The following is a 27,713-nucleotide window of genomic DNA, read 5'->3' on the forward strand; positions in this document are numbered from 1 at the left end:
CTAGAATTAAATAAAATAACTTATAAATTTATACTCAACAAACATTTACAAGATTAATATTATTGATCATACTAAAGTTATAAATTCATATTACAAATGTAAATTAGTAAACAGCAACTATTAAATTTTTATCAAAATTTGTAATATGGTTTAATATTTCTTGAATAAAATTTTAAAAGTAATTTTGTAATGCAAATACACTGAGCATTATAGCTAAGCATATTTGTCAGAAGTAAATTATTATATAGTCCCTATATTCATAATATTTAATAAAATCTGACATTATTGACTAATTAATTTCAATTGCTTTTAAATCAAAAGATAAAAATATGAATTAAAATTCTTTGAAATGACAAATGTGAATAACTTATGATTTTCATTCAATATAACAGTAAAAAGTCATTCACTCCATATTTGTTTAAAATTTTGCCTCTTAACATTTATTTTTTTCATTAAATAATTTAAGATAATTTAAAATTTTAATAAGTAAGTAAAATAAGACTACAAAAATAATTGATATACTTTATGCAATTAGTGAGCAGTCCCTTAGGTAAAAACTCCGATTAAAAAGATCAAATAATTCAAATAATCAAATAATTTCTTCTTCAAAACAAATGAATAAAAGAGACAAAAATTTTGAAGTGTTGAAACTTTCTATTTATGACTGCGCTGAACCCATATGCAAACACATAATTAGTAAATGATCCTCAAGTCAAGTTCAAGGTTTATGATACTGATTTATAAATAGAACACTGAGAAAGCATCATTGGTTTGTCAGTGGCAATGCTGATAGCGCTTCTCCAGAGATGAAATGAAAAAGATAAATAAAACTTTCTCTGGCTACGTGCGAAAAAAAATTGATTCTCATAATCAACAAAAATTTAAGAGATTTTTTGGTTTGATTTCAGAGGGGTTTAATGTAGCCTATAATGAAGACTCTCTCACAAAATGCAGAAGAATTGCACGTGAGAGTGCAAGAATCCTTCCTACCAAAAACGCTCATGTGGACCTGAAAATAATTCATCAAACATGTAATATGATTAGCGCTTTCATATGCTACGGATTGTTGATTCAAATTATGTATGAATGAATTGTGAAAACCATTTTTTTTGTGTAATATGAGGTAAAGAAAATTGGGAAAAAGAAAACTAATTTTGGGAGGAAAAATTAAGCACTTTTTACAAACACCAATGACTGCTTTTAAAAAACGAAAATAAAAAATAAGCACCTTTAAGCATTTTTTAAAAATGCTACGCACCCTGGATCAGAAATAACTCAATTTTTCTGACAATTGCTCAACCCTAATGTGGAGTAAAAAAAAAGTTTAGGTAGTTAAACAGCATTAAATGTCAATAATTATAATAAAGTAAATCTATACAGCTAGGGATATTTTACAAATTATTTGAAATTTATCCGATCAAAAAAATATATTTTGAATAAAAAGGGCAAAAACAGCTATAATACATAATATATTGCACCAGTTTATTTATACAATGATCTTAAAATCAACATTATTTAAACTTGTTCTTTCTAAATTACTAATGTAATCTTACTTAAAAGAACTAGAATTTCTTTAAAAAAAATAATGCAGTGAATCACTGTATTCGTCTCAAAGGATTCACGTCAGGAAATCCATGGATAAGAGTTACCTGTTGATTAACTCTCTTGATTTCCTAACCCTCTCCGATATAGGATTTCACAATTCTAAGAACTTTGTCTACTTACTGGAAATGTAACAAAGCTGCTGACTATAAGAGGCAACACCATATGACCTTTTTATTATACATACTAAGTTCGCTAATAGTGGTCGTAGGGTTTGATTAAAGATATTGTAAACAATTAACATCACAGTCACGATTATGTTCCAAAAATTTACTTTTAGCAATCATAAGACAGAGCTTTTGAGTAACCTCATACTTATGAATCCATATTTGCATGGAAAGTAACAAATGTTCATTTTAATAATTAAAAACAGGGGTCATGGGCAAGCTTGGCTGCTGAATCCATATAATTGAATGACATCAAAAAAATGAAATTAAACATAATTTGAATTCATTAATTGTATGTTTAATATTAATATTTCAGCTTAATTTAAAATTTGAGTTATCATTACTATATGAATAAATCATGAAACTTTAAATTTTAATTCAATTTGAATCACGTTTAGCCAATTTTGTTTTAAATATCTATCATAAGTTACCAAACATAAGTTTTTATTAAAAAATAACACTATGTTTAAAACCAGCATTGAAATCTATATTAAAAAAATAGAAATTTTGCTTAAATTAATTTAAAAAATAACTTTCAGTTTATTATTTATGTTTATTATTCAAAACATTTTCCCCCCTGCTTTTTTACCAGTATTCTTACTCATATTTTTTAATCATGTTTTTTTAACAAATTTTTTCTTCATATAATAAACAGAATTCAAATTCATTAATTTTTTTAAATTAATTTTATTTCATTTTATTTATGCTGTCAATATCAATTTTATGAGTATTATCCCAAATCCTCAAAAGAGGCAGAATATCTAGAGGGTCAGATTGAACTATAAAAATTTTGGTTTTGGCGAAATTTTGGCTGGAGAATAACATCCTATATAATCCTAGATTAACTCATGTCCATGGATTAGTTGGCAATAACACATACTGGTGAATACCTGTGTAACATAATACACTAAACACATTATTATAATGTTATATCATTAAATTAACAGGCAAGTGAGCTAAGAAGCCTTCACTAGGATGAATGATGTTAAAATGATCTTAATAAATTTTTCGAGGTATATTAGTTTACTTCATTTTTAATGACATGATTATGTAAAACAGGTGTAAATGTACTTTAAATACATCCAAAAACTTAAAATCATTCACCTATCCCATCAACTCAGCAAAACATCATTTAGCTATACTAATCACATTTTAACAATTGAAAATTCAGAAGTGTGCAAAAAAGTTCTCACTTGTCATACTGTATTAAGACATTTTTAGACTGAGACAGTTCACAAAAATATGAAAAATATATGGACATATTTCTTTCAATGAAGAGATAACTTTCACAATCTTGAAATATTTCATTTAGGCTCACCTAAAAAGAATACTTTTTATAGAATCTACTAAAGAAGAGAGAGAGGGAAATATAGAGTACACAAATGAAAGTGTTAAACAATTATTTTTGCTCCAAATGATTTTGTATTTTTTCTTTTGTGAAAAAGAAATAATTTATGATAAATAGTTTAATATTTAAATAATAGTTTTCAACAGTATTGCAAGTCTTTAAAAGATTAAAAAAAATACCTGTGTCTTTAAACAAGGTTATTATTGGACCAACAGGAAAAATAAAGCAAAGAAAAGCCAGCAACAATTATAGAAATAAAACTGTAGCTAGTTTAGCGTTAATTTTGAAAATTTGCATTATAATGCTGTTAAATTCAGGTCATAAAGAAAAATAATATTAAGTGGCAATGGTAAATTTCAGTCAGTTTTAGTGCTTGATATTTTTGATTTGGTGTTAAAATTGTAATATTTTTTTTTCTATTATTAAATATTCTATTTTGCATCATGATAACTTTATACGTTCACCTGGAGTAACTTTCAACTTTTCATGATTGGTTGAATTTGTAACAAGAACCGGAAGCTGTAAATACTGTTCCAAATTCAAATGGCATTGCATGCTCAAAAAATTAATACAATCAGTGTTATACTAGCATAATTTCAGCTTTCCAAATATTACCATTCTCAGCTAAATAGTTCAAAATATTTATTGCTTGAGCTAAATATAAAAACTATCTTAATTATATTATTTCTTAGTAAAGTGACAAAGGAAAAATCAGTCATTTTAATCAAAAAGTCACAAGCTTAAAGTTTGGGAAAAGCCTGAAGATCATAAAATGGTTAGATTTTAAAAGCAGAACAATCTTAATTGTTTTATTGGTATGTGACTATTTCGAACTCAGAGCAAAAATCCTTCCCTACTTTAATATATATTAATGAAATTTGCAACATTTTTAACTATTTTGCCATGATAAACACAAAGGTCATTTCTGTATTTTTGGGTCAGTTTTTTTTTGTAGTCAGGATCACTAGTAATTCTTGTTTTGAGTTCAATAGGAAACATGTCTTATAATGTCTGAAACTACTTGCTTTGTGAGTGAAAGCCTTTTTTTTAAATCATTTCCAAATTTCATATACATGCTGTAAATGCATACTGCAAGAGCTTCAAAGAGTCATTTTAAAACCATTTCAACTTTTCAAAACATTAGTTTCTAAGCCTCATTAGTATTAATCAATTTTCAAGCTTTGTAAACACAAACAGCACGTAACAAATTTCGAGGAAGTTAAGCCCTTTTAGTAAAAGGTTTACCTTAAATTTGTGATCATATAAATTATATTTCACTGTTATTGAAACTATTTCAAGTATATAAAATTATATTCAAACAGAAGGTATGATATTCCAAACTTTTTATGGAATAAGAAATACCTATGGGAGACCTAAGGCTAAAATACATTCTTGAATTAATTCTACGAATTAATAAATAACATACCTGACTCTGCTTCTTTCTTTTTTCTTATTTCAGAATATCGCTCACCTTTGATGCTTACAATTTTATTATCACGATAGCGAATAAGCTTTTTTGGTTCCTATGAAGTTAGAAATTTAAACTATCAAATTAAAATTTACTATTAAAAATACAATGCATATTTAGATAATATTAAAACACTGAGGTCTTAAAAGAGATGCTCTTGTTAAAAGAAAAAAATATGGCTGATTTGCCAAAATTGACCTTTTTGTTTTTTTCATAAATTACAATTATAATTTACTGATATAAATACATTAAAACACAAGTAGTGGTTGTTCAAAACAATACACTATTTACTAAAACAAGATTCATTTAGAAAACTTGCTTGTTTTACTAAACATCATGATGTAATACGAGAATAACACAAAATATTTAATAAAGGTTTCACTGTACGAATTTGCAAAAATAAATATTTAAGTAGCTTTTTTAACTTAACAACTTTAGCTGCTGTAAAGTTCTTCCTTCTGCACCAATTTTTTAAAGAATATCTCAAATGAATTGTGCTTGGCATGATAAAAATTGTTACACAGAGCAAATATTTCTGTTAAGGATGCACGACTTCAGTTTGCAGCTGACACCTGGATATTGTTAATAAGATTTGCAAAAAAATTTTCAGAAAAAAAAACAACAAATTGAAGTATTATGCAGAAGGATAAACTTCATAATGGATTTTTTTTCTTCCTTTGAGCTCACTATTCAGAGATTTAGAGCAAGTACACTTCATGTTTACATGCAATAACAGGTTTTTTAAAGCAACGTTTTAAAAGCAGGATATACAACTTTGAGAAAACTTCAAGATGTTGTGCCTTTAATGAGAAATGCACAATCATTGTAAAAAAATTTCATTACTTAAATTATATTTTTTTTTGTATTAATAAACAAATAAAATAAAATACTGAAATCACAAATCTTTAAAAAAATATTAGACTTAAAAATGTTCTCAACTTTAACTATCATATCTTGATAAAATATGATGTGATACAGTTAATTTTTATCGATGAAAGAAAATATTTATTAATACTTTTTAGAATTGACATAAAATCCAATCAAACGTGACAATTACAACAAAAGAATCTTGAATCACCACATTGAGGTAATTACACTTAGACCTACACAATTTGTGGCGATCCTATCTTATACCTACGTGATTTTGTGATAACTTTTTTTGGTAATTATTGCCTTCCATTTCCACAGGATTATCAAAATTTCCATATTTTAATATATTGTTACATCATTCCTTTAGTGAAGTGAATTTTAAGCTGTTCGCGGATCGAATTGTTTCTATTTGTATCAAATTTTGAATTATTTACTTTCTTTTTTTGAAATCACTATAATATTTAAGTCCTATAACTTTCTATTAACTAAACGTAAATATCCTTAAGTCAGAGTTCATTATCAACTAAATGTTAAATCTTATTTTGAGTTATAATGGGTATGTTTTTATTGAAATCCTTTAAATTTTCTTTAAGTGCTTAATTTGCCTTTATATTACTTAATTAAATATTTTAATTTGTTTACTTTTATTCCATAAATATGTTTTTAATTGTTAGAACTTATTTTAAAATTAAATTGTGCATTATATTATGAGATATGATTACTCTTTACCAATGTTTACATTTTATTTCATAACATCTCTCTCTCAATATTTTTTTAAAGAAAAGTATGACTTTCGCATTCTTCAGATTTGAATGACTTTTAATTTTTAGTTAGTGATTAAATTTTAAAAATTAAATGCTTCTAAGTTGACAGATAGAGAAGATTAGTGCCTGGAACATGAATGTTTTTATAAAAATTACCATAATTCCATCGAAAGGTTTAAAGTACTCCAAGTGACTCATCACTCAGAAAATTTGTGTAACCTTAATTTATGTCTTAAAAATATAGATTTCACAGGGAAAATTTCTGCAAAAAATATTTAAAAGTGTCCAATTCTACAATCTTGTGACAAAATTTCAGCTAAAATGCTAAGTGTATGGAACTCTTTTAAAGATTGTTACAAATGGAAAATCTTAAAAATGCAGGTTTCAATAGTGCTAAGATAGGAAACATTTTTTTCCCACTGATTTCATACTTATAAAAAAGTTTAATCAACTAACCCAAGTAATGTTCAGCTGATCAATGCAAACTCTGCTGATAAACAGATGTATGTTACAAGGCAATTTCCTATGTTTTGTTTACATTTGAGGTTTTTATTTGCACCTGTTTGGGAAAACACAAGGTCGGCCACTAAGAAGTGGGGTTACAAATGTTGGGAATGTAGTTATACCATGTCTTTTTATGCAATGGTTAGAGATTTGTATGGTTGGAGAAATCAGATGTAATCATAATAGTTTACTTTTTGCCACGGTGTACTGGCATCAACATTATGAAAATTATGTAAGAGCTTAAATAGAGCTGTACGTTTTAATTCAATGCTGTTGCTTACTGCTTGTTATTATCCTGACATATGTAATTGTCTCATAACCATGGTCATTCTGAGTTTGAGTAAGTTTTAATGTGGTCATGCTAGTTATGTACAGTGTCTTATTTATCATTTTAGAAAAAAATAATAAAGTAATGTACCAATTAATATAAGCGTCCGAGGTTTTGATTTGAGTAAGATAATCCCGCTCACAAAAAAATGAACTTTTCATATTCCTCTCAGATAGTGTTTTATCTTGGTCATAATTTATTTTCATGCTTTTGAAATAAAACACGTGCAAGTAGGAAATCTATTGAACTATGTGCATCACACCTATAATAAACTCAACATTGTCATTTGCAAAAATAAAAAAAAAATAATAATAAATAAAAAAAAAATAAATTACAGTTAATAAATATCCATTTTAAATTACACTTTCTAAAGTAATTTACTACTGAAAAATATCAAATTCCCACAGCAAATTTCTAAAAGTAATTTTTAAAGTGTCCCTTGTAAGATTAAAACTCTAGATTTATTTCTCTCTACAAAATTCCACAAAACTCTGCAATTTGAAAAACGTTTACTGCACAAATTCAAAGGCTTCTTTTTTTATTTTTAATATTATAATGAACACTTTAAATATTTATTCTAGAAATCAGGATAAACCATATCACATCAATAAAGAGAAAAAAAAATTTCCAATATTTTCAAATAGGTTGCCAGTCTCTCTTGATGCCATGACAAATTGCAGCTAAAAAATGTGACACTAAAACAAATTTAAAAAAAAGTAATTGGGCAACTCAGTCATGTATCATGTATTCATTCTAGAAAGGTAAATCTTTCACAACCTAAGATAGACCTCATAAATGATTAAATTTACAAGCAATTCAACTATTAAAAGAGTGATCTCCCAGGAAGCTTTTCTTTATGTCGGGCAGTCTCTGGGAGAAATACCATATATAATACCATTTTTATACATAATGGCGCTTTCATACATAATTGCAGGGTAGTCAGTAAAAAGACCGAGCAAAAATTGTGTATGAAAGACACTTAATTTGAAACTAAGCAATTTGACAAATTATATTTTGTATGTCTACCTAGATAAATCAGTTATGATAATAATTATGTGAATACAAATATATATATGCATATTAGTTTTCATTAAGTAGATCTTACATTTTTTGGGGCCACTGGTTTGTGTTCTCGAGCATCATCATCTTCATCAATGTAAGCATATCTGAAGGAAAAATTATTTATTAACATTATAAAACATATTAAATATTTATATTAATTCAATAAAAATATTTATATTAATTCAAAAATGTTTATATTAATTCAATGGGCGACGCTACTCCACCACCGTGGCTTAGCTATAGGTGCTCACTGGGTAACGATAAGAGAGTAGCAATTCTGGCACTTCTGAGGTCAATGGGAAATAGACCCAAGTGCCCCCCATTAACTAAAAAAAAAAAAAAAAACATTATAAAACAGGTTTCAGCAAAAAGCATTGTGTAAAATATTTTGAATACTAGACCATTAATTACAGTAAAAATATCCTTAGACCAAAACTGGGCAAAGAAATTACACATTTTGATATCACTACTCATTTTGATATTTCAATATTTGAGAAAAATAAATTTAAATTAACAATATTGCTTGAGTTCGGGATGTTATAATAATCTCAATAAATTCAAAGATTAAGCTGATCGTCAAAAAATTGATTGATGTAAATCTTTCAACATTTGTGGTTTTAATAAAATATTTCTTCCAGTGGTAGTGGACTAAAGCAAATATTTCAAAACAAAAAGATTTTTAGGAAACTTTTATCATAATTAAGAACATGATCATTTGTCTGTTCAATCTTCTATACATCTGATTTATATGTGGTGGTTGAAGAATGTCAGACAGTTGAATTGCTGGTTGAGAGTTATGTTATTTTTTGACAACTAAACAGTTTACAATTTGAAAATTGAGTTAACGAATTAAGAGAGAACAATAATTACCGCTTTAATATTTGTTCCCTAAGCTGCTTATCTTCGACAAATTTTTCTTTATGAGGATTAAGAGTAGCACTCTTTGAAATTATGTGTGTATCTATATCTTCCCCAACTTCTTGTTTCTGAAGAATTAACTGTGCTGCTTTCTCACAACTACCTGCTGACATGTTCAGAAATTGCTTAGCTTCAAGTATGTGCAGATGGGGAAACATTTCAGTAAGTGTTTCTAAATCTTCATTTTCATATCCACTTACCTGAAAAATATTAAATTTAATTTAGTGAAATAAAATTATTTAAGTTATACTATAGCAAAGTACATTGATAATATAAAGAAATGGATCATTGTAGAAGTCAAAACATAATTTAACTTATGATCCCAATTCATTTTATTTTGTGAAATTTTAGGTTATTTGACAAAAAGAATGTCTATTTTCTTCTTTTAAAATTTGTCATGTTAAACCACTATCTGTTTAGGATTTACAAGAATAACTTTAAAGGAGAAAAATTAGTCAAAGATATTTTATTGCTAAATGATTTTTTTAGAGAAAGAAGATTAATTAAAAGCAATTAATATCTAAAATTACTGAAAAAAACATTGGTAATACGAATTGTAATAAAAATTAAACAGGGGAAATTTTTTTTAGCAAAGTAATATTTTTTTAAATAGTTCTATCTCTCAATAAAATATTCAGTAGAATATTTTATTAAATATTTATATTAATTCAATAAAGAATATTTACTATTAATTCAATAAAATAAAAATAATTACACACAGCACAGATAATTTATCTAGATATAAGTGTAAATATTTTTATTTATTTACCAAAATAAGGATAGATAAGGAAGAATTCAATAAATATTATAGGTTACATAGATTTTTAAAATTCTTTATAAAATTAAAACACGAAAACAATTTATTAATAAATTAGAATTTTTTTTAAAAACTTTCCAGTTTTATATTAAATTTTATTAGATGTAAATTTGAACTATTATTTTAATAGTTATTGCTAAACAATTGGTTAATTTTTGTTTTTATCACGTCTTCTAAAAGAAATCCCAACCCTGGTTTACAATTACCATAAATGAAAATGACCATTAGGGACTACAAGGAGAAGTAGAAGATTCACACTTTTAGCAAAAATTACTTAATTCCATATACACATAATCAAGTACATTACTAGAGAACATAAAAATTATATTGGATTCTTTTTTTTTGGTGAACAAAATTGAGTCCATTTTTATTTATTTTTTTCTTAAAAAAAGACCATCATTATACGAATCAAGATTTTACATAAAAAAAAACAAATCATATCCTTCTTACAACCAAATTTCTTCATAAGCTATGTTTTTTAGGTACTTAACAAACCTTACTTACTGAATTCTTCATTCTACTCCCTTCTTGAAAAAAAAATCTGTTTAATAGCTTCAGAGTAATGTCTTAATATAATAAATGGTTTTAAAAGACAGCATTTCAGTCCTTTGCCTTTCAAGTTTTTTCTTTTGAATAAGAAGTTTACAAATTATCAAAAAAAAGTTATAATATAGTTCGAAAGAATTATGATTTAAATAATTTTCACCAAAAACAAATTTCTATAAGTAAGAATCTGGAAAAATTGCTTTCAAATTTTTTTAAAGAAAGAATATAAAAAGTAATGCATGTAATGTTTATTTGTCATTACTAAAAGCTATTAAGTGATGAAAAAAACTAAATTAGTGTTAATGATTAAATTGTGATCAGAGGCATACATATATTTTTAATAGATTACATAGAGAAATATTGCTCATAAATTTAAAATAATAATTAGTATTTCATAATTCATTTCTTTTAATACATGCTCCAACTCACATTTTCTTTATGAAATTAGCTTTTAACACTTAATTTATGTTTTATAAGAAAAAATTAGAAAGTTTTTTAAAATTTTTTTTAATAAAATACAATTTTGGTTACTTTGTAAACTTCTTTATTCCTTTTTGAATTGTCATGACTATAAGAGAACAAAACATTTCCTATATATTGTATACAAATTTACAAAGATTACTCAACACATAAAATACAAGTACCACTTACAGTGATACATTTTTCCTCATCTTCTGATTGACTGGAACTACAACTATGGGAGCTGTGATAAGATCTTCTACGTGAACGAGTAGGATGAAGACAATTTACAACACCACATTTACATTTTGAAACAGATGTACTCAGCTCAGTTGTTTTGAGGAAAATTGTTTCCAAAGAATTATTTTTGTCTAAAAAAAAGAAAAATAAATACATTATTGCAAGTTTACAAAACAATTACATGGAGTTCTTTTAAAACAGTCAGTTTTCTTTAGAGTAATAATATAGTGTAACATTTTCAAACATTGATGAAACTATATAAGACTAACTAAAATAGCTAGAAAATAATTTTAACATATCATGGTTTTGATAAAACATATATAATAAATAAATGAAGACATTATTCATGCTTAAACAGTTGATAATGTACAGTCACTTCTTTTTTTTCCCTAACGGCAGGCACTGAACTTTTTACATTCTTCGTCTAGGAAGATGCGGAAGAGTTACTCATTTAACGTTACCCAGTGGGCACCTATGAACCTAAGTCACGGAGGCGAGCAACATTACCCACGCCACACTGCCACAAATACCCGTTTAGTAGGGTGGGCCACATTCACACATCACAAAATAGAGAACACACAGAGAGAAGCATCCATGCAATGAACGGGATTCGAACCCGCAACCACTGGCTTCGCAGTCAGGCACGCTAACCACTCGATCATCTGGTCAGCTATCAAACTTCTTTAACTAGATAGATGGCAGCAATTTCAAAATTCCATCTTAAATCATTGGCTTCACTATTGCATACTTGTTCTATTGCTCTAAGAAAGTCAATTTAGAAAACATTCATCTCCCATACAAATCTCATTTATAAAATAATTATTTCCTTCAAATTTTTTCTTGAATTACAACTTTTGAAGCTGAAAGAAGTGGGGATTGCTCCAGTACCCATCTACAATCAATAGTACAAACGGAAGTGGAGTTAAAATATGAATAAAAAATGTGCTTCTTAAAACATTTTCAATTGTTAACTATTTTATCAGAGTTGGACGTAATAAATGAAAAGTGTCCTATTCTTTTAAATGTCTATAAATTCTGCTCTGACAAATGATTTAGGCCAGATAGTTTAAAAATGATACTTCTTTTATCAAAAATATTTTTTAAAATTATATTTGCTTTTAATAACCTTTACCATTTCAGTTTTGGATATTTTTATTTTATTTATTTTTTTACCTTCATTAACTTTTTTGATGCAAATGAAAAACTTGTAGTAAAATTGCAATTGCAACCCCTTACTCTTTCATTTGAAGATAAAAAGATCTTGTTCATTTTATAAATATTAAATTAGTTTTGCAATTATAAACTTACTAAGTTTATTTTTCTACTCTTTTCAATGAAATTCATTTTGATAATTCCCCCAAGATTTAAAAAAAAACTCATTTTGTTCGGCTTTGGAACACTTTATCATCTTTGTTAATGTTTTTCAATTTATCACAAGATCAGCTCTTTAAGAGATTATTGCTAGTTGTCACATTAAATATGATAATGTCATAGAAGATATATGATATAAAAAAAATATAAAATTTAAAATTTCCTTTTCAGTAAATTTCAAAAAGATATAATTACATTCAAATAAACACTTATGTAGATTAAATTAGTAGCTCAAATGGAATCTGTTATAAATTCAGTTAATTTTAAAGCAACTATTACTAAAGAAGTAGAAGTCGGAGGTGTAATCAACATACTAGGTTCAAGTACTAAAGTTAGTGACCTAGCGAACCAGTAAACTTCAATGTATCTTCGATGTATTCTCTTTAATCTTCGTGATGTATAATGAACTAAACTGAACTTCAAGTGAATGAAATGTATATATACCATCGTAAAATTCTTTCTCTCTTTGCACTTTACTTTACACATATTCTTATGTTCTACGTCTTTGATTATAATCTGGATACTTTTAATTTAATTGTTAAAATGTTATTAAAGTTATGTTTGAATTTCTCATTTTTCTTTTATTATCTTTGACGATTGACCTATCTAAAATGCAGGATTTAATACACACAACCTATCTCACCAAAAGCCTTTTTCAGTCAGCTTTCATTACAACCCAAACTATTTTTTCATTCCAGAGAATTTTTTCCAGTGCTTTTTTCTGACTATTTTTATTACATTTTTTGTGATTCCTTCTCACAATGTTAATTCTGTCTTCTGAAAATTATGCCATAAAAAATCTTACTAACAGTGAAGTTATCAAGGAATATGCATTGTATTCAGATGTAGCTAAATATTGCTGCTGTTTAAATAAAAATTATATTTGAGGGGTTTTTAAGTCTTTTTTAAAAAATTTTAGAGAGATGTCCCCATTACTCTAGGGCAGGGGTGGCGAGCCTTTATGCACCAACGTGCCATTTTTTCTAAAAAATTGTTTTGTTTGGTCATAGACGTGCCGTCAAACGACTTCGTGATTATTGGGAAAATAATAACACTAAATACTAACAACTCAAAACTCTTTATTTACTATGAAAAAGAATACATTTCGCAATGTCTCAGTTACGCGTAATTCAACTTAAAGTAACATCAGTGTGACTTCTATTGTTGCAGATTAGATGACAAATAACTTATATTAGGTTGTAAGATGTTATTTTAAGCTGGTCTGTTAATTTTTTTTTTGCTAGTTATTTATTGCTAGTTATTTATTGTTAGCTTGTTTTTTATGGTAATTAATTGTAATTTTTTTGTTAATAATTGTTTATTTTTTTATGTTTGTTTTTGTGAATTTTAATTTAATTGGTAAATTGCTTCACAGTGAACTTCGTGATCGGTGGCGTGCCCAAAATATTATGTGGCGTGCCATTGGTTTTCCATCCCTGCTCTAGGGGATGAGCATCCCTTCCAACAATTACCATCTCTTTGATCATAGATTATGCCAAGGACTACCTAGTATAAGAACAGATGATCCGGGCATTTTTTCTTCACTCATATAAAACTTAATCTGTTTTTTTGAGTGGTAACATCATAAGAAATAGTGATTTAAATATGATAATGAAAAAAATATTTGCTTTGAAAGTGCAAAAATGTTTAATATCCATTTTAGGAGTAATTTTCTAGAAATAAAAAAATTTTTTTGATTGCTTTATTGTAATAAACTGTTTAGCTCTGACATTCTAAATAAAGGGTGTTAAAACATCTTGAATATGGAATAGCAAATAGAACTTCAGGTAGTGGTCGTTATGATGGAAGAGTAGCAATAAGGGGGGGGGGTGATGATCATAATGATAAGTGTAGACAGTACATTTTTTTAACTTTTAATCCAATTTTTTTCTGTCTGTTTTAAATTTATTTACTAAAAAGTATTTGTATGATTACCATGCTAAACATGCAATTAGAAAATTTACTAATGCTTATGTTTGCTACTAATGTTAATTTTTTAAAAAACTTTCAGCATTATACTTTATAGAAGTATAATGCTGAAGACCCAGAATGGCCTCCTCCAAAGAGTCGTTGAAATTAAAGACCAACTAAATATCACTTGGAAGACAGAAGACCTTATTAGATCATAGTGCCCTATCGAAAAAGAGAGATACTCACTGAGTTGAAACCTATGTCAAGATGTTTCCAAGAGAGACACAAATGACCAAGTCTTAAAATCTATCACCCTGGAGACTTTACACTTACTGTACCTGGAGCACGAATGACGACATATATTCACTGACGGTTCAAGATTGGCTGATCGCACTAATGCAGGAGCCGGAGTTTCCTGCAACCTTTTTTCATTTTACACCCCGATCGGTTCGTCTAGAACAGCCTTCGATGCAAAAGTATCGGCAATAAGCGTTGCTCTATCACAACTTCAGAATCATCTTGAGAAATTCAATAACGTAGTTATCCTCTCTGACTCCAGAGCCGCACTCCAAGCTATTGCCTCCTCCGAAGCCCCCGCATCTGCCAACATTTTACATTGTCCTTAAGCCCTTCACAGGCTTGACCAACACAACAAAAATTTCGCCATGCAATGGGTACCAGCGCACTGCGGACTTCAAGGTAACGAAACTGCAGATTTTGTGGCCAAAAAAGCAGCCAAGATTCTACAAATATCTCTTAAGCCAGTTCCTTTCTACACCGCAAAGAGGCTAATAAAAATCTCTCTTCGAACTACATTTGAGGCAAGAAGCAAAAAAAGATAAGGACTAGCTGGAAGGAATTAAAGATATTCCATCATGGCTAAGAGAAAAATCTGTGGCCCTTTTTCGCCTTGCCACTGGCCATGACTGTTTATCAAAGCACCTGTACAGAATCAAAATCTTTTCAAGCCCCTTTTGTCCATTATGTAACCTGCAAGAAGAAATGGACTCTAACCATCTGAGGCGTTGCCTTGCACTTCCTCCTGGGCCCTTGTGGGAACGTTATTGGCGGGCGAGATGCATTATTAATGACCTATAGACTCTTTCTTTTTGTAGCTCTTGTTTTCGTTTTGTGTTCTTTCTTTGCATTATTCTCAGCTACAAATTTGTCTTTCATGTCTGCCATTGGAAATAAAAAAAAACTTTTTAGAAATTCCCATTATATTTATTTTAAAAGCATATCTTTAATCCTATAAATATACTTATATTTAAAAAAGATGCAAAAGTATCAAAGCTAAATTGCAAACAGAAACTGGTGAGTCTAACTGATTTCAAATTCAATTAATAAAATATTTAATAGCAAATTTATTAACAGTAAACTTTATATTAGGTTGAATTTGAATATATATTTAAAATTGTATGATAAACAGGTTTTTTTTTCTCCAAAAGGGCTACGATCAGAGGATAAATTTTACAATCAGAGAATAGTATAAAGCTTATTGAGTGTTAATACCCAACAAGATGAATTAGTTGCAATTAAATTACATAATGACGGCATCAAATTGGTAGCATAATTCACAGTTTATAAAAAAAAATAGTTTGGCATTTTGTTTAAAAATTCAAATGAAAAACAAACTGCAAATATTTTTTAACAAGATACATTAAAAAATGCACATCATAAACAAACAGAACATTTTTCAAACAAAAAGGAAGAAAACTCAATTAAAATTAGAATATGCTTTTTTTGTTTTTAACGATTATAAATCAAAACTGCTAATTTTATCATTAAATATGAAGAGGACATTCAAGTTTTAATAAAGTTTTGAAAAACTTTTTCTACTTCAAAAACACAAATTATATTAATCACAAAACAAAGAAAAATATAATGTCAAAGAAAACTTACGTTCTCTTTTTTCTTTTTCTTTTAGTAATTTTGCAAGTTTAAGCATCCAGTCGTACACATGAGAACTAAACAAAATAAGAACAGTTCATTTAATCATTATTCCTCTATAACAAGAAAATGGATTATCAATTAAACAAAAATTATCCTAAAGATAATCATTAAATCAAACATAAGTCAGGGGTCTGTTTAGAAGAAATTTGAGTCCCTTAACGGACCCTTCACAAAATATCTTTTCATAAAAACTGACCCTTCACAAAATATTTTAACTTAAATTATTTTGCCGAGGGTCCATTTTTAAGTTAAAATATTTTGTGAAGGGTCTGTTTTTATCTTCGAATCGGATCCTTCACAAATTTGTTTATCTTCATTATTGTTTTGTTAATCGAATAAACCCTTTCTAGGAAGGGGGGAGGAAGAAAGACAGATGTAAACTAACTGAATTTTGTCTTTGACAGACGCTTCTTTTTTTATTTGTCCGAAATGAATATTCTGCGTTCAGCAGTATAGGCTAAATACCAAATATTTGTATGTTGCATCGCCAATTTAGTAGCTGCATTTGCTGTTTATTTTTTAAAATTTAATTTTTTTAATTATAATTTTACAGTGCTGAGCATAATCTTGTATATCTTTACAATTTAAAAACTCCCTGAAAAAGTTTTTTTGCAATAACGGACCTTATTTGCACAAATTCACAAAAGCGGACCCTGGTTGAAAGAATGCGACTTATCGTATATTTTATATTCACAAACTACGAGTAAATTTTTCACAATTTTACAAAAACAGACCGTTCGCAAAATGTCTGCACAGACCCCTGTAAGTATTTCTCAATGTGTATGTCTTCTCTTACACTGTTTGAGTAAAAAGAATTAAGTCAATACAAGGTGAAAATTGTTGTTAAATTATCGCCAATTAGAATTTTTCAGGATACATGTTATATCTAGAGATTTTAGTAATTGTTCAATCTAAACTATTTGTAACAACAAAAAGAAATTTCTCTCGTTAAAACAACAAAGTTTATGTTTAAACACAAACAAGACAACACAAACAAACATGACAAGACAAAATCAATACAAAAATAGTAGATAGATTTAATGATATTAAAACAGTATAATATTTAATCTCTTATTTATGATTAAAGTGTGATTTATTTATCAGTAGCATTAAATATTAGTTTGATGATATATGTCAATAAAGTAATAAACCAGAAAAAATGTATTTAGATAAATATATAGTACAGGGAGACTGGTGCCTGTTCAGAATTCCAGAGACATTGAGAAAATTGCAAAAGAATGAAATGAGGAATGAAAAAAAAAGTAAATAATAAGTACAGTACTCAATATTACAGTTCCTATTATAAATTATTTTATTTGGAAGCAATAAAATGAGAATACCTCTTCCAAAACTGCTAGAACAATAGATGTGCTACTGTATGAAGTGACCTTATTATAGAGCAAACAAGAGTAAAAAAAATTTTATTATTAGTTAATGCTAAAAAATAGAGGAATACAGGCTTTGTACTGGACTTATGTAGACACACAGTTCAATGAATATGATGGAATATTCAAACAAAGCTCTCAACATTTGTGTTGTCAACATAATCTTGATAAAACAACTCTTCAGATTCGTAGTCATAAGACATTTTCATTAATTTGCATAACCTAATTTATCAAATTAGGAATATGAATTTATGTTCTCATTGCTTAGTAAAAGGTTATAATTGAATATTTTCATCAAACATGAAGCCTAACCTTCTCTGGGTTCATTCCACTTTTTTCCATGCCTTCACTCAACATCCTCATAAATGAAATATTTTAAAACTAAAGCAACTACAAACTTGTTAAAAAAATCACTTTAATTTATTTAAACTTGTTACTGATTATCCAGAGTGAAGAATATGTAGTTTTAATCATGTCATTATTTTATTCGAAAATGTTTAATGAATTTCATATATTAAAATAATACTAATACACTATACACTAAGTATATCAATTGTAACTCTTACACAAATGACTCTTAGACCTATATAATTATTTCAACATTCAGCAAGGTTTATTAGAATATTTGCTTACAAAAAATTAACAAAATTCAAACAGAATTCATAAGTGTTATTAAAGGTAAATAAAATTTAATAGTGATAAAAATAAAATCATAAAATCTAAATTATGAAGCTTCTTTTTTTTAAAAAAAAAACTAGAGATACGAATAAAAAATGTTTTTATCCTTAAAATAAAATTTTAACCCAAAACACCTCAGTTTTCCATAGTACCTAACACCTTTCTGGAGCAGGATAAGTTTTCCATTACAAAACAACAAAAAAATTAATCTACCAAGCATACTTTAAAATAATCTATTTCTCACCTTTTAATTATTTAAAAAATACGCTTTAAAATAGAAGAAAAGGAACTAAATTTTTACTTGTACTTTTCGAAGATCTGAAAAGCAAGAGTTGCCATCTCACAAAAAATATAAAAAATTGATCAGAAAAAAAAATTATGAAAAAAAAAGAGAATTGACTTCAAAAGAGAATTGATCTGACTTAGAAGTAATAAATTTATTTACTTGCCTGGGAATGTCAGAGAAGGCTGGGATATAAGCACACATCATCTCTATAAATTCTTCCACATCAAAAGCATCATCTGAGGAGCTTACACTATCTAATGATTCTAATATACCAATAATATAGCTCAACACAATTTCATCAATGGAGCTATGAAAACATGTATGAATGTAAGATAAAAAAGGGAAGAAAAAAAAAATGTACAATATTAAAATACAGTCACTAGAAAAATTAAAAGGTAAATAACAAGAAATGAGATTCCAATGACATAAAAGAGGCTAAGATATTAAACCGTGTCAAAACAAAAAGCTTCAAGTAAAATACATTTCACTCTAATGTGCAAATAATTATTTCCTATATTGCCATGAAAGTTTGAGCTTTAATTTTAACATTAAAATGCTGAGGCTCATTGATTCTTCGAAGAATTCAATTTTATGTCTATTTTTTAAACAGCTTAGCATGTTTTGATACTCATTGCTTCATATATATTAAATAAAATAATGATTGATTGATACATTGAAAAATTACAGATATTGAAAAAGTATAATGTTTAAGTTTATTTGAATAATTTTCACATTTACTTATTATTTATAAAGAAACTCTTTAGTTATAAAATCTTTTAAAGAAATTTGAACTTAGTAGAATAATTAAATTTTGCACTTCATTTTACAATGGCAAAGTTAGTTAATTTTTAAAGTACTTTCTTCAATACATTTGGTTGTTTGTTATAATATAAATTTCTATTTTTCTTTTCTCTATCAAGCAGTAAAATAAGCATCATACGAAAGTATAAATTTCCAAGAAAGAGCTCTCATAATCTTTTTGTTAAGATTTTTACTTTCAGAAAATTTGAGTTCAAATGACTCATACAAATGCAATTTTAAATTAATATTTATAATAATAGTGCATATGTAGGTAATAAGTAAAATTTTGAAATATCTCTTTTTCAAAACCTATAATTTTACTAAATTATCAGAAAGTTACAAAATGCTTTTATTTATTGGATATGCATAAGAGATACCAACTTGCTCTTTCAAGTGAGCTAATTTTTCTAGTGGTAAAAATATTTAAGTACGTAATGTATTATTCATACATTAATAAACTTGATTTAATGTGATTTTGTTCTCCACTACTTATAAAGAATTCAAAAGTATATGCAAAATACCACTTAGTTCCATCATGGTGAGGCTTTCAAAGTATTTGCAGGATTGAACAAAATTCCGAATGCATTAATCTTTAATTCTCAACTAGTAATTTGAAGAAAAAAAAATCATACTAATAATAGAAAATGGAATAAATAGTGGAATCTTTTCATTATATTAGTTTTCATCAATTCACATTTCACTTTTTCTTCATAAAATAAAGTGAAATATGAATAAAGCCATCAAAATATTATTTGCAGTTAAGTTAATTAATAATAATGTATTACACCTCAGTAACATAATAAAATCAGCTTATGTTATGAACATAAAATTACAATCAATTGCATTTTTTTTTTTTTAGATAAACAGCTCAATTTAGAATATTTCAAATTATTTTTCCTTGATGAGCTTGAAAAGTGTACGTATTTAGAGCAAAACTTTTTTTTAGAATATTCAGTAGTTGTTTATTTTTAGTTTGTATTGGTTTTTTGAGAATAGCAACTAAAGCCCAGATTCAGAAACCATTCTTAAATTTAAGCACATGTTTATACTTAGGTTTGCATAAATGCTTGTTAAGTGTTATCATAGTAAGTACAAGACCTTGCTAATACAAGCAAAGGCATAGTTAGGGCTTACCGAGCTATGAAGAAACTTAGTTTTTGCCCCCACCGGACATATTTTATCGATGATATGTCACACTTAAGTGAGCTTTTTGGGACTGCTAAAAGTTCAGATTCTGTAAATCGAAATTCATTAAGTAAATTTTACAATGAATAATATTTCAGAACTATAAATCAACGTAACTTGAAAACGTAAAAACATTTATCTGATTTGGTTTAAAATTGAACAGTAAATGTTGCTAATTTTTTTATTACACTTAGATGTTCATTGTTTTTCATTAAATGATAAGTGTTTATTGATTCCAACTGTATGGCAAATTTTCAAGATAAAATAAACCCAGATGCAAAGCAAACTACAATGATAATATATATAAAATTCAATTTTTAGGTAAATGGAATAAAAATTTGAAGTAAGTTATAGGGCTTATAATTAGTAAATGAAACTGGAGTGGGAGCATTTAAAAGGGAAAAAAATTGTATTCTGAATTTTATTTTGAATTAATTTCTAAAAATTTGGTGTTTCTCTTATGCTGGACCAAGGACATATATCCTCACTTGCGCCTCTCTACATACACCGCTAAATACATGTAAAAGGTATATTAATAAATATCGTCTGCTTTGATGCATCAAATACAATAAACTGTAAAAAACTATACAAAAGGATTATTTAATTTTATACAGGTGATAAATAAAGCAATAAACTTATTTTCTCTGTGTGAAAGGATCTTTTTTATTTTGAACAAAAAATTGTTAGATAATATTGAAATTTTTTTTTCTTTAATTGTACACTAACACATTTTTAAATAGATTTTTTTATTGTATTTAAAAATTAGAAACTTCTCAGCATTTTTCCCCATATTATTTATAAAAAAATAGAAAAAAAGTTAGCAACAATTATTATTTTTTCTATCTTAGGATTTTTAAAATTATTAGACTTAAGGAAATGTTGCTTAAATATGAGCTGTATTAACATTGCTGTTAATATACTCTACACAGTTAAAAGTAGTGATTTTTCAATTAACTTTTACCAGATGGAAAATGTTATAAAACACATTGATCCACCTAATATAATAGGAAATAGAGGACAATTTAAATTTAAAGAAGCTATTTAATGGGAAAAAATATTTATAGTATTAAGACAAAAGTTTAAGCAATTTTAAAATTGTTATAAGTTATATCCAACCTGAAGAGTTCATCAGACACCAAAAAGTTTATGTCTAACACCAAAGTAAATTAATTATACATATTTTGATATGATAAAGATCTTTTTATAATCAATAACAAATTATCATAAGAGATAAATAATAAATAAATAGATAAACAAATAAATGAGAAGTATACCTTAATACATCCAGACCAATATGAGTCTTGACAAATTTACTAAGCTCTGCTTTAACAAATTCATCTTTGAGAGTCGTTTCACTTAACATCATACTGTAAATTTAATAAATTTTAGCAAATTTACAATACCAGTAGAATAAAAAAACAATTGCAATACAAATTTAATAATTTGATTAAAACAATTTAAGGATTTTAAATAATGTTGTCAAACTAAAATCAGAGTGAAAAAAACTAAAAGAGTGAGTCAAAGAAAGAACTGTGCGACTAGAAGAAAATTGAGAAGATTAATTTTAACGTCATTATTATCAACATAAATCTCTTAAATGACATTATTATCCCAGTTAATAAAGTTTTTGTATCCATGTTCTAAGTGTTTTAAAACAAAGTCAACACATAACTTCATTATAGATGACAAATATAATTATTCTCTGGTTAATCCATATTTTTCTCAGTTCTATGTACTAACTTTTGTTTCTCTGACTAAAAAAAATTCCGGGACAACTTTTTCCAATTGAAGTTAAAGTAAAAGTAGTATACCCTAACAGACAGAATAGGAATTACCCTGCATGTTTTTAAGACAGAAAATTTTCCCAAATATGTTAAACCTGTGTCTCTATTATTTAGATTTAGTTTCCTTGAATACTCTTATAAATAAAATACCAGGTTTGGAAACATAGTAAATATTTTATATGATGCATTATTCACATGACTTCCATTTGTAATATTTTCCCAGTTCTTATGGATATGACAAAATGACAGGAAGGAAAAATGATCCTCAAAAGTTTGAGAGCCATTTTAGAAGAAGGGGAAAACTTAAATTCTTAATTTTAAGAAATCTTAACAAAATTCTTTAGTCTAATTATTTCAATACTAATTTAATATCTGAATTAAAGAAGCCTTAATCACATAAAATATTTAGGAGTTAGAACAGATTTGTTACATATGTAAAGGGTCATTTCACAGTATTTGTTTTACGTATGCCAACCCAGGCCTGCAGAAAATTCTCAGTCTAATATTTCTCTAGAACACTGTATTTGGTTTGAAATTTGCCCTAAGATATTATAGCACATTTTTTATTTTTCAGTCACAATAAGTTTCAAAATCTATTGAAATAGAAGCTATTTATAAAACTAAATTTTAGTTCCCATTCATAAACTTAAGGAAGTCAAACTAATTAATAAAAAAATCGTTACATAAAGTTAATTGCATTATATTTGATAAAGCAGAAAATATTCTTTTTCTTTTAGGCAATACGTTTATATAGCATAAGGAAGTAAAAAATGCTTAAATAAACTTATAAGCATAATTCAGTAATGCAATTCCTAAAAAAAAAAAAAAAAAAAAAGAGAACACACACTATTTTTAAATATCAGAAGCACTGAAACAAATTTTATGATACAGATCACTTTTCATCAGTTCAAAGAGCAATTCAATTAAGTACATGATATTTCAGTATGCTTGAAATGCTTTCATTATTAGTTGTTAGACACTTAATTTACGTTATTTTTTTTAAAGGTAATTTCGTTATAATGCAAAGATGGGTATTTTTCTTCTAATATAAGCCATCTCGCTACAATTTTTAAAAAGAATCCTCAGTAAAATAACACTATTCTATACTTAACAGTGTAGCAACAAAATATGCTTCAGTTTTATAAAAGTCTGGGTTTCAATTCACAGAGAAATTAAATGAGCCTCAATTAATAGAAGTAATGAACTATTTATTGCGTCAAAAAGGACACAGGATAGATGAGAGCAATTTCTTTTTTAATCTTTTATTCGGCACGAAAAGTCTTTTTATAGTGTCAAGTCTAAGAAAATTATAAAATTTTATACAATTAATCTAACTTATTATCAGATGATATAAATCTATCAAGCATATAATACTATAATATGAAATATCCCAATGCATTCTTTAATGAATAAAATATTCATATTCTTCAGTCCAAATACAGTTTACTACTTTAAATATAACTTATTTCTTTCTATAAAATCGAATTAGCCTTGCCTTCGAGAAAATCGCAAGTAACTATGAAATAATATTTAGATATAATAAGTATTCTGTATAACTTACCCCAAAGGTAAGAAATGAAATTAGAAAATAAAATAAAATCTATCTCTTAAAAAAAGAATAAGCTAATCGTTCCTGTTATACTAAAGAATTTCTATTCTTTTTAAGTAGTTACAATCTACATGCATTGCAATAACAGAAAATTGATATAAGCTATAATGTTGATCCCAGTACGTCGCTCAACAATCGTAAACAAAACTTAAATTTCCAAAACGAAACAAGCCGCAATTCGATTGTATGTAAATAAAAGGTTGCAGTTAAAAAAATATTTTTAACTAACCTGCTTAACTTTTTCGTCCGCAGATGGCGCTTTCCGTGATTACAGCGCAAATGCGGTTAGCTGTGTTCAAATTTCATTTATGAAATGTTTTTATATATCAGTTTATTATCAACTGATGAATTATTTTAATGTCTGCACAGGCAAAAATTCATCTAAAATCAGGAGAAACAAATTCAAATCTAAGTGAAAAAAATGAGGAATATTCTGAGGAGTATGGATGGGTGATCGTGTAAAGCTAAGGGTGGTGGCGCTAGTGGTAAAATTGCTCTTTCCAGACTTCCGGGTCACTGCTTCCGATATATTTTTACGCCGCAGATTGAAAAAACGCGCCATCATATTATTGCATCATATCTTTTGCAGTATTTCACATGTACCGAGTTCTTTTTTTCAGCCTTTAAACTTCAGCATTATCATATTAATATTATAATCATTAGAATATTTTCTAATTAGGCTAACTTAAAAAGATATCTTTATAAAAATGAGGAATGGATGGTGTTTTCTACACTAGGGAACGCTGCAAGCTCGGTACCGCCTAAATTTCCGGGTTACTGTTTCCGTTGTATTTTAAAGCCATTTGGCATCGTTGTGTTTTGAGATTCTTGCAAACAATGTATTTGATTACTTATTACTTGTGTTTATAATGCTAACAATACTTGTGTTTACAATGCTAAATTGTTAACACTAGCGTAAGATGGTACACAGCTTGCAACAAGAGCAAACAGTAATAAACTTATGAAAAGAGGCCAAATCAAGACTGCCAAAAAAGCGAGTTATTCAAAATCTAGCAACCATGTCACCTTTTTTAATAATAAATAACAAAATAACTAAAATAAGTTTTCACTCCAAACTCAATAGAATTACATAATAACATTAATATCTTATGAAATACGGCAGATTTGAGCTCAGAAATTATCTAATTTATTTCTTTTATTGAAAACAAAATTATCCGTTTGAAAACATCGCCTATCAGAATAACATGTAGTAAGCAGCTGCAAACTTTTTAACCGGAACTAGAATAGGTGCCGAGCTCGAGATTGTTATTGTTTACATTTCTACTGAAAACACCATCCATAGAAAAAAGATACCAAATTTTGAACGTTTTAAAAAACTGCTGAACTTTAGGAGCATTCACACCAAATGTGGTTGCCGCATCTCAGATCACCAATAGAAAGACATGAGAACCTAATTGGGGAAAAATATTTTTCGCTAAAAAACTTACCAGTCAGATTCTTTTTTACCTCTCTACGGTGATTAGAAATGCGAAAACCACATTCTGTGAAATAGTCCATTAATTTGTTGATTGGCGATTGAAATGGGTTATGGGTTGCGTAGAGCAGAATTCTACCTATGATGACAACACTTAACATGCTATCATGTAGAGAGTCATGGGCGATCGCAACGCTCGATTACGCCATCTGACTGGTTTCATGCCTTTAGCCATACTCCCTCCCCTCTCCTCTTCTTTTCAGTTGTATAGGAATGTACTACTATATTTTCCCTTTTATTTAATAAAAATATTTAAAATTTCCGTGATGCTTTTCTTTAGAACTATGTTTAATGTAGTTTTCAGTTTTCACAGTTTTCCAACTTAAATGATTTTAATCTATATGATAATCGAGAGAGAAACCAACGTACTTCCATCCTCTATGACTCTCCACTCGCTAATGGGGAAAGCATGCGAAGTGTTGCCATAGGTAGAGAGTTCTGCTCTACGCCACCTGCAGCCCATTTCGATCGAAGGAAGTACGTTAGTTTCTGTTTCGGTTTTCTGTTTTGGTTCTGTTTTAATTTCTTCTCCCCAAATGGCGTATTCGAGGGTTGCGATCGCGAATAGTCATTGAAGTAAGATAAATTAGTTTGCCCTGATTTTAAAACCGACTACAATTTTTTTATGAAAACTATACGGATCTCAAAGCTGCATCAAACATAGTGCTTAATGCGAGCATCATGGGAATTTAAAAGATATATTTGATAATCTAAATTTGAAAAATATTATGGAATATTGAAACATCATATAACATTTCCATACACCTGAACAGAAGGAGGAAATGGAAGGCAGGTAGTTCCAAGTATGGAATCGGTCTCCTCCCCCAATTAGCGTATTTGAGTGTTGAATTGACATTTGAATTCCTATCAAAATCGTTTATTAGTAACAAAAGGAGAAAAAAGGAGTGCCTCTACTATTATTATTCTCTAAAGATGGATACCGATTAAACTTTTCAGTTTGTTCTCGAACGGTATCGTCAGAGCAGCTTGAAGCAGATTCTGTTAACTCTGGGTCCCGAAGCTCTCAATACTCTCAGACTAACTCATCTTCTCAGGATTAGTCGATGCAAATATGTTCTCAATTCTTGTTAAAAATACACGAGTGGGAATTCGGAGTATTTCACCAATACGTATTCGGAGTATTTTCTTATACGTATCTCCAAATTCGCATTTTTTTGCATACAGCGAAGATGTTTTCTTATGGGCCATTCGAACTGTTTATAACCCTAGGCGCGCTTGCAATTGTTTCTACATGTAAGATGAACTGTAACGTATGCGTGAATCACGGTAATATACGTTGGTGCGTTGGTTAGCGTAATGCGATGGCACGTGCCATCGTATATGCTATTGCTCCAATAAGGGGATTATTACTATTTGCAGTTTACACACATGTGATCTAAAGAAACTGAGAAACTAATTGGTGAAATGCATTCTCCCGCGAAAAACTCGTCTCTCTATCTAGTTCTCTTTCTCCCTCAATAGCGATCGAAGATGCGTGTATCTTGTGTAGTAAGAACTGAGCAAAACAGAAAATTTGCTTGCACGTTAAAGGGAGCATTCATACTGTGCGCGATTGCCTTAGACGCGCATGCGAATGTTTTTAAACTGTTTGCTAGACGAACTGCTCGCGTATGGGTGAATCGCATTGATGCGCGATCATGTATGTAAATCGCTGGCTGTGAAACGGCAATTTTCTGGCAATGACGCAGACGAAACAAGAATAACTCCTTACGGGTCTTTCTCACTGCATCCGATTAGTATTAAAAGGACTATTCTCACTGAATGCGGTTAATGCGCTTAATGAGCTTCTGCTCGCCGCAGAGACAAATAGACTTCTTTCTCCTTTTACGGCAATTAGAAATTCATGAGTCGCATTAAGTAAAACAGTCGCATTAAGTAATAATAGTCGCATTAAGTAAAAACTTAGTATTACACCATCGACGAAAATGCGATCCGTGAAAAGAAATATGAGATTCAGTGAGAACGGCCATGTATATGTATACATATGTATATATACGCAAAAAAATCCATGCCTGGAAAACTTGAAATTGTTCCTAACACAGCAGATTTGTACAACTTGTTAAATATAGTGTATGAAGAGGCATACTTTACTGGATGTATAATTTCTCCATAGTATACACATAAATGTTTACACTAGTCCG

The 27,713-nt window shown here is 28.1% G+C and overlaps 1 protein-coding gene and 1 long non-coding RNA gene across 2 annotated transcripts in view; one reads left to right on the top strand and one right to left on the bottom strand.

The window, feature by feature from the left end:
* The window catches only part of LOC147801805 (uncharacterized), a 202,127-nt gene that overhangs the window by 39,036 nt on the left and 135,378 nt on the right, over positions 1-27,713 (top strand). The window lies entirely within an intron of this gene.
* Positions 890-24,260, bottom strand: LOC107455090 (CUE domain-containing protein 2-A). Its single transcript, XM_016072530.4, has 9 exons — positions 24,009-24,260; positions 21,938-22,030; positions 18,841-18,984; positions 16,278-16,342; positions 11,046-11,224; positions 8,984-9,231; positions 8,157-8,217; positions 4,544-4,640; positions 890-3,087 (listed from the first exon to the last, which is right to left on the bottom strand). The coding sequence occupies exons 2-9, from the start codon at positions 22,027-22,029 to the stop codon at positions 3,074-3,076; spliced, it is 900 nt and encodes a 299-aa protein (XP_015928016.1). The 5' UTR covers position 22,030; positions 24,009-24,260; the 3' UTR covers positions 890-3,073.

Source organism: Parasteatoda tepidariorum, chromosome 11 (genome assembly GCF_982258835.1).
Source record: "Parasteatoda tepidariorum strain Cologne lab strain chromosome 11, Ptep-v5.0, whole genome shotgun sequence".
In the NCBI taxonomy this organism is placed as follows: Eukaryota; Metazoa; Arthropoda; class Arachnida; order Araneae; family Theridiidae; genus Parasteatoda; species Parasteatoda tepidariorum.

Excerpts from the sequence above, each read along its gene's own strand:
- LOC107455090 (XM_016072530.4), bottom strand. The coding sequence starts at position 22,029 with ATGATGTTAAGTGAAACGACTCTCAAAGATGAATTTGTTAAAGCAGAG. Across the intron at positions 18,985-21,937 it reads ATTGGTCTGGATGTATTAAG|CTCCATTGATGAAATTGTGT; the intron begins GTATACTTCTCA and ends ATGTTTTCATAG. Across the intron at positions 11,225-16,277 it reads AGAAAAAGAAAAAAGAGAAC|ACAAAAATAATTCTTTGGAA; the intron begins GTAAGTTTTCTT and ends TCTTTTTTTTAG.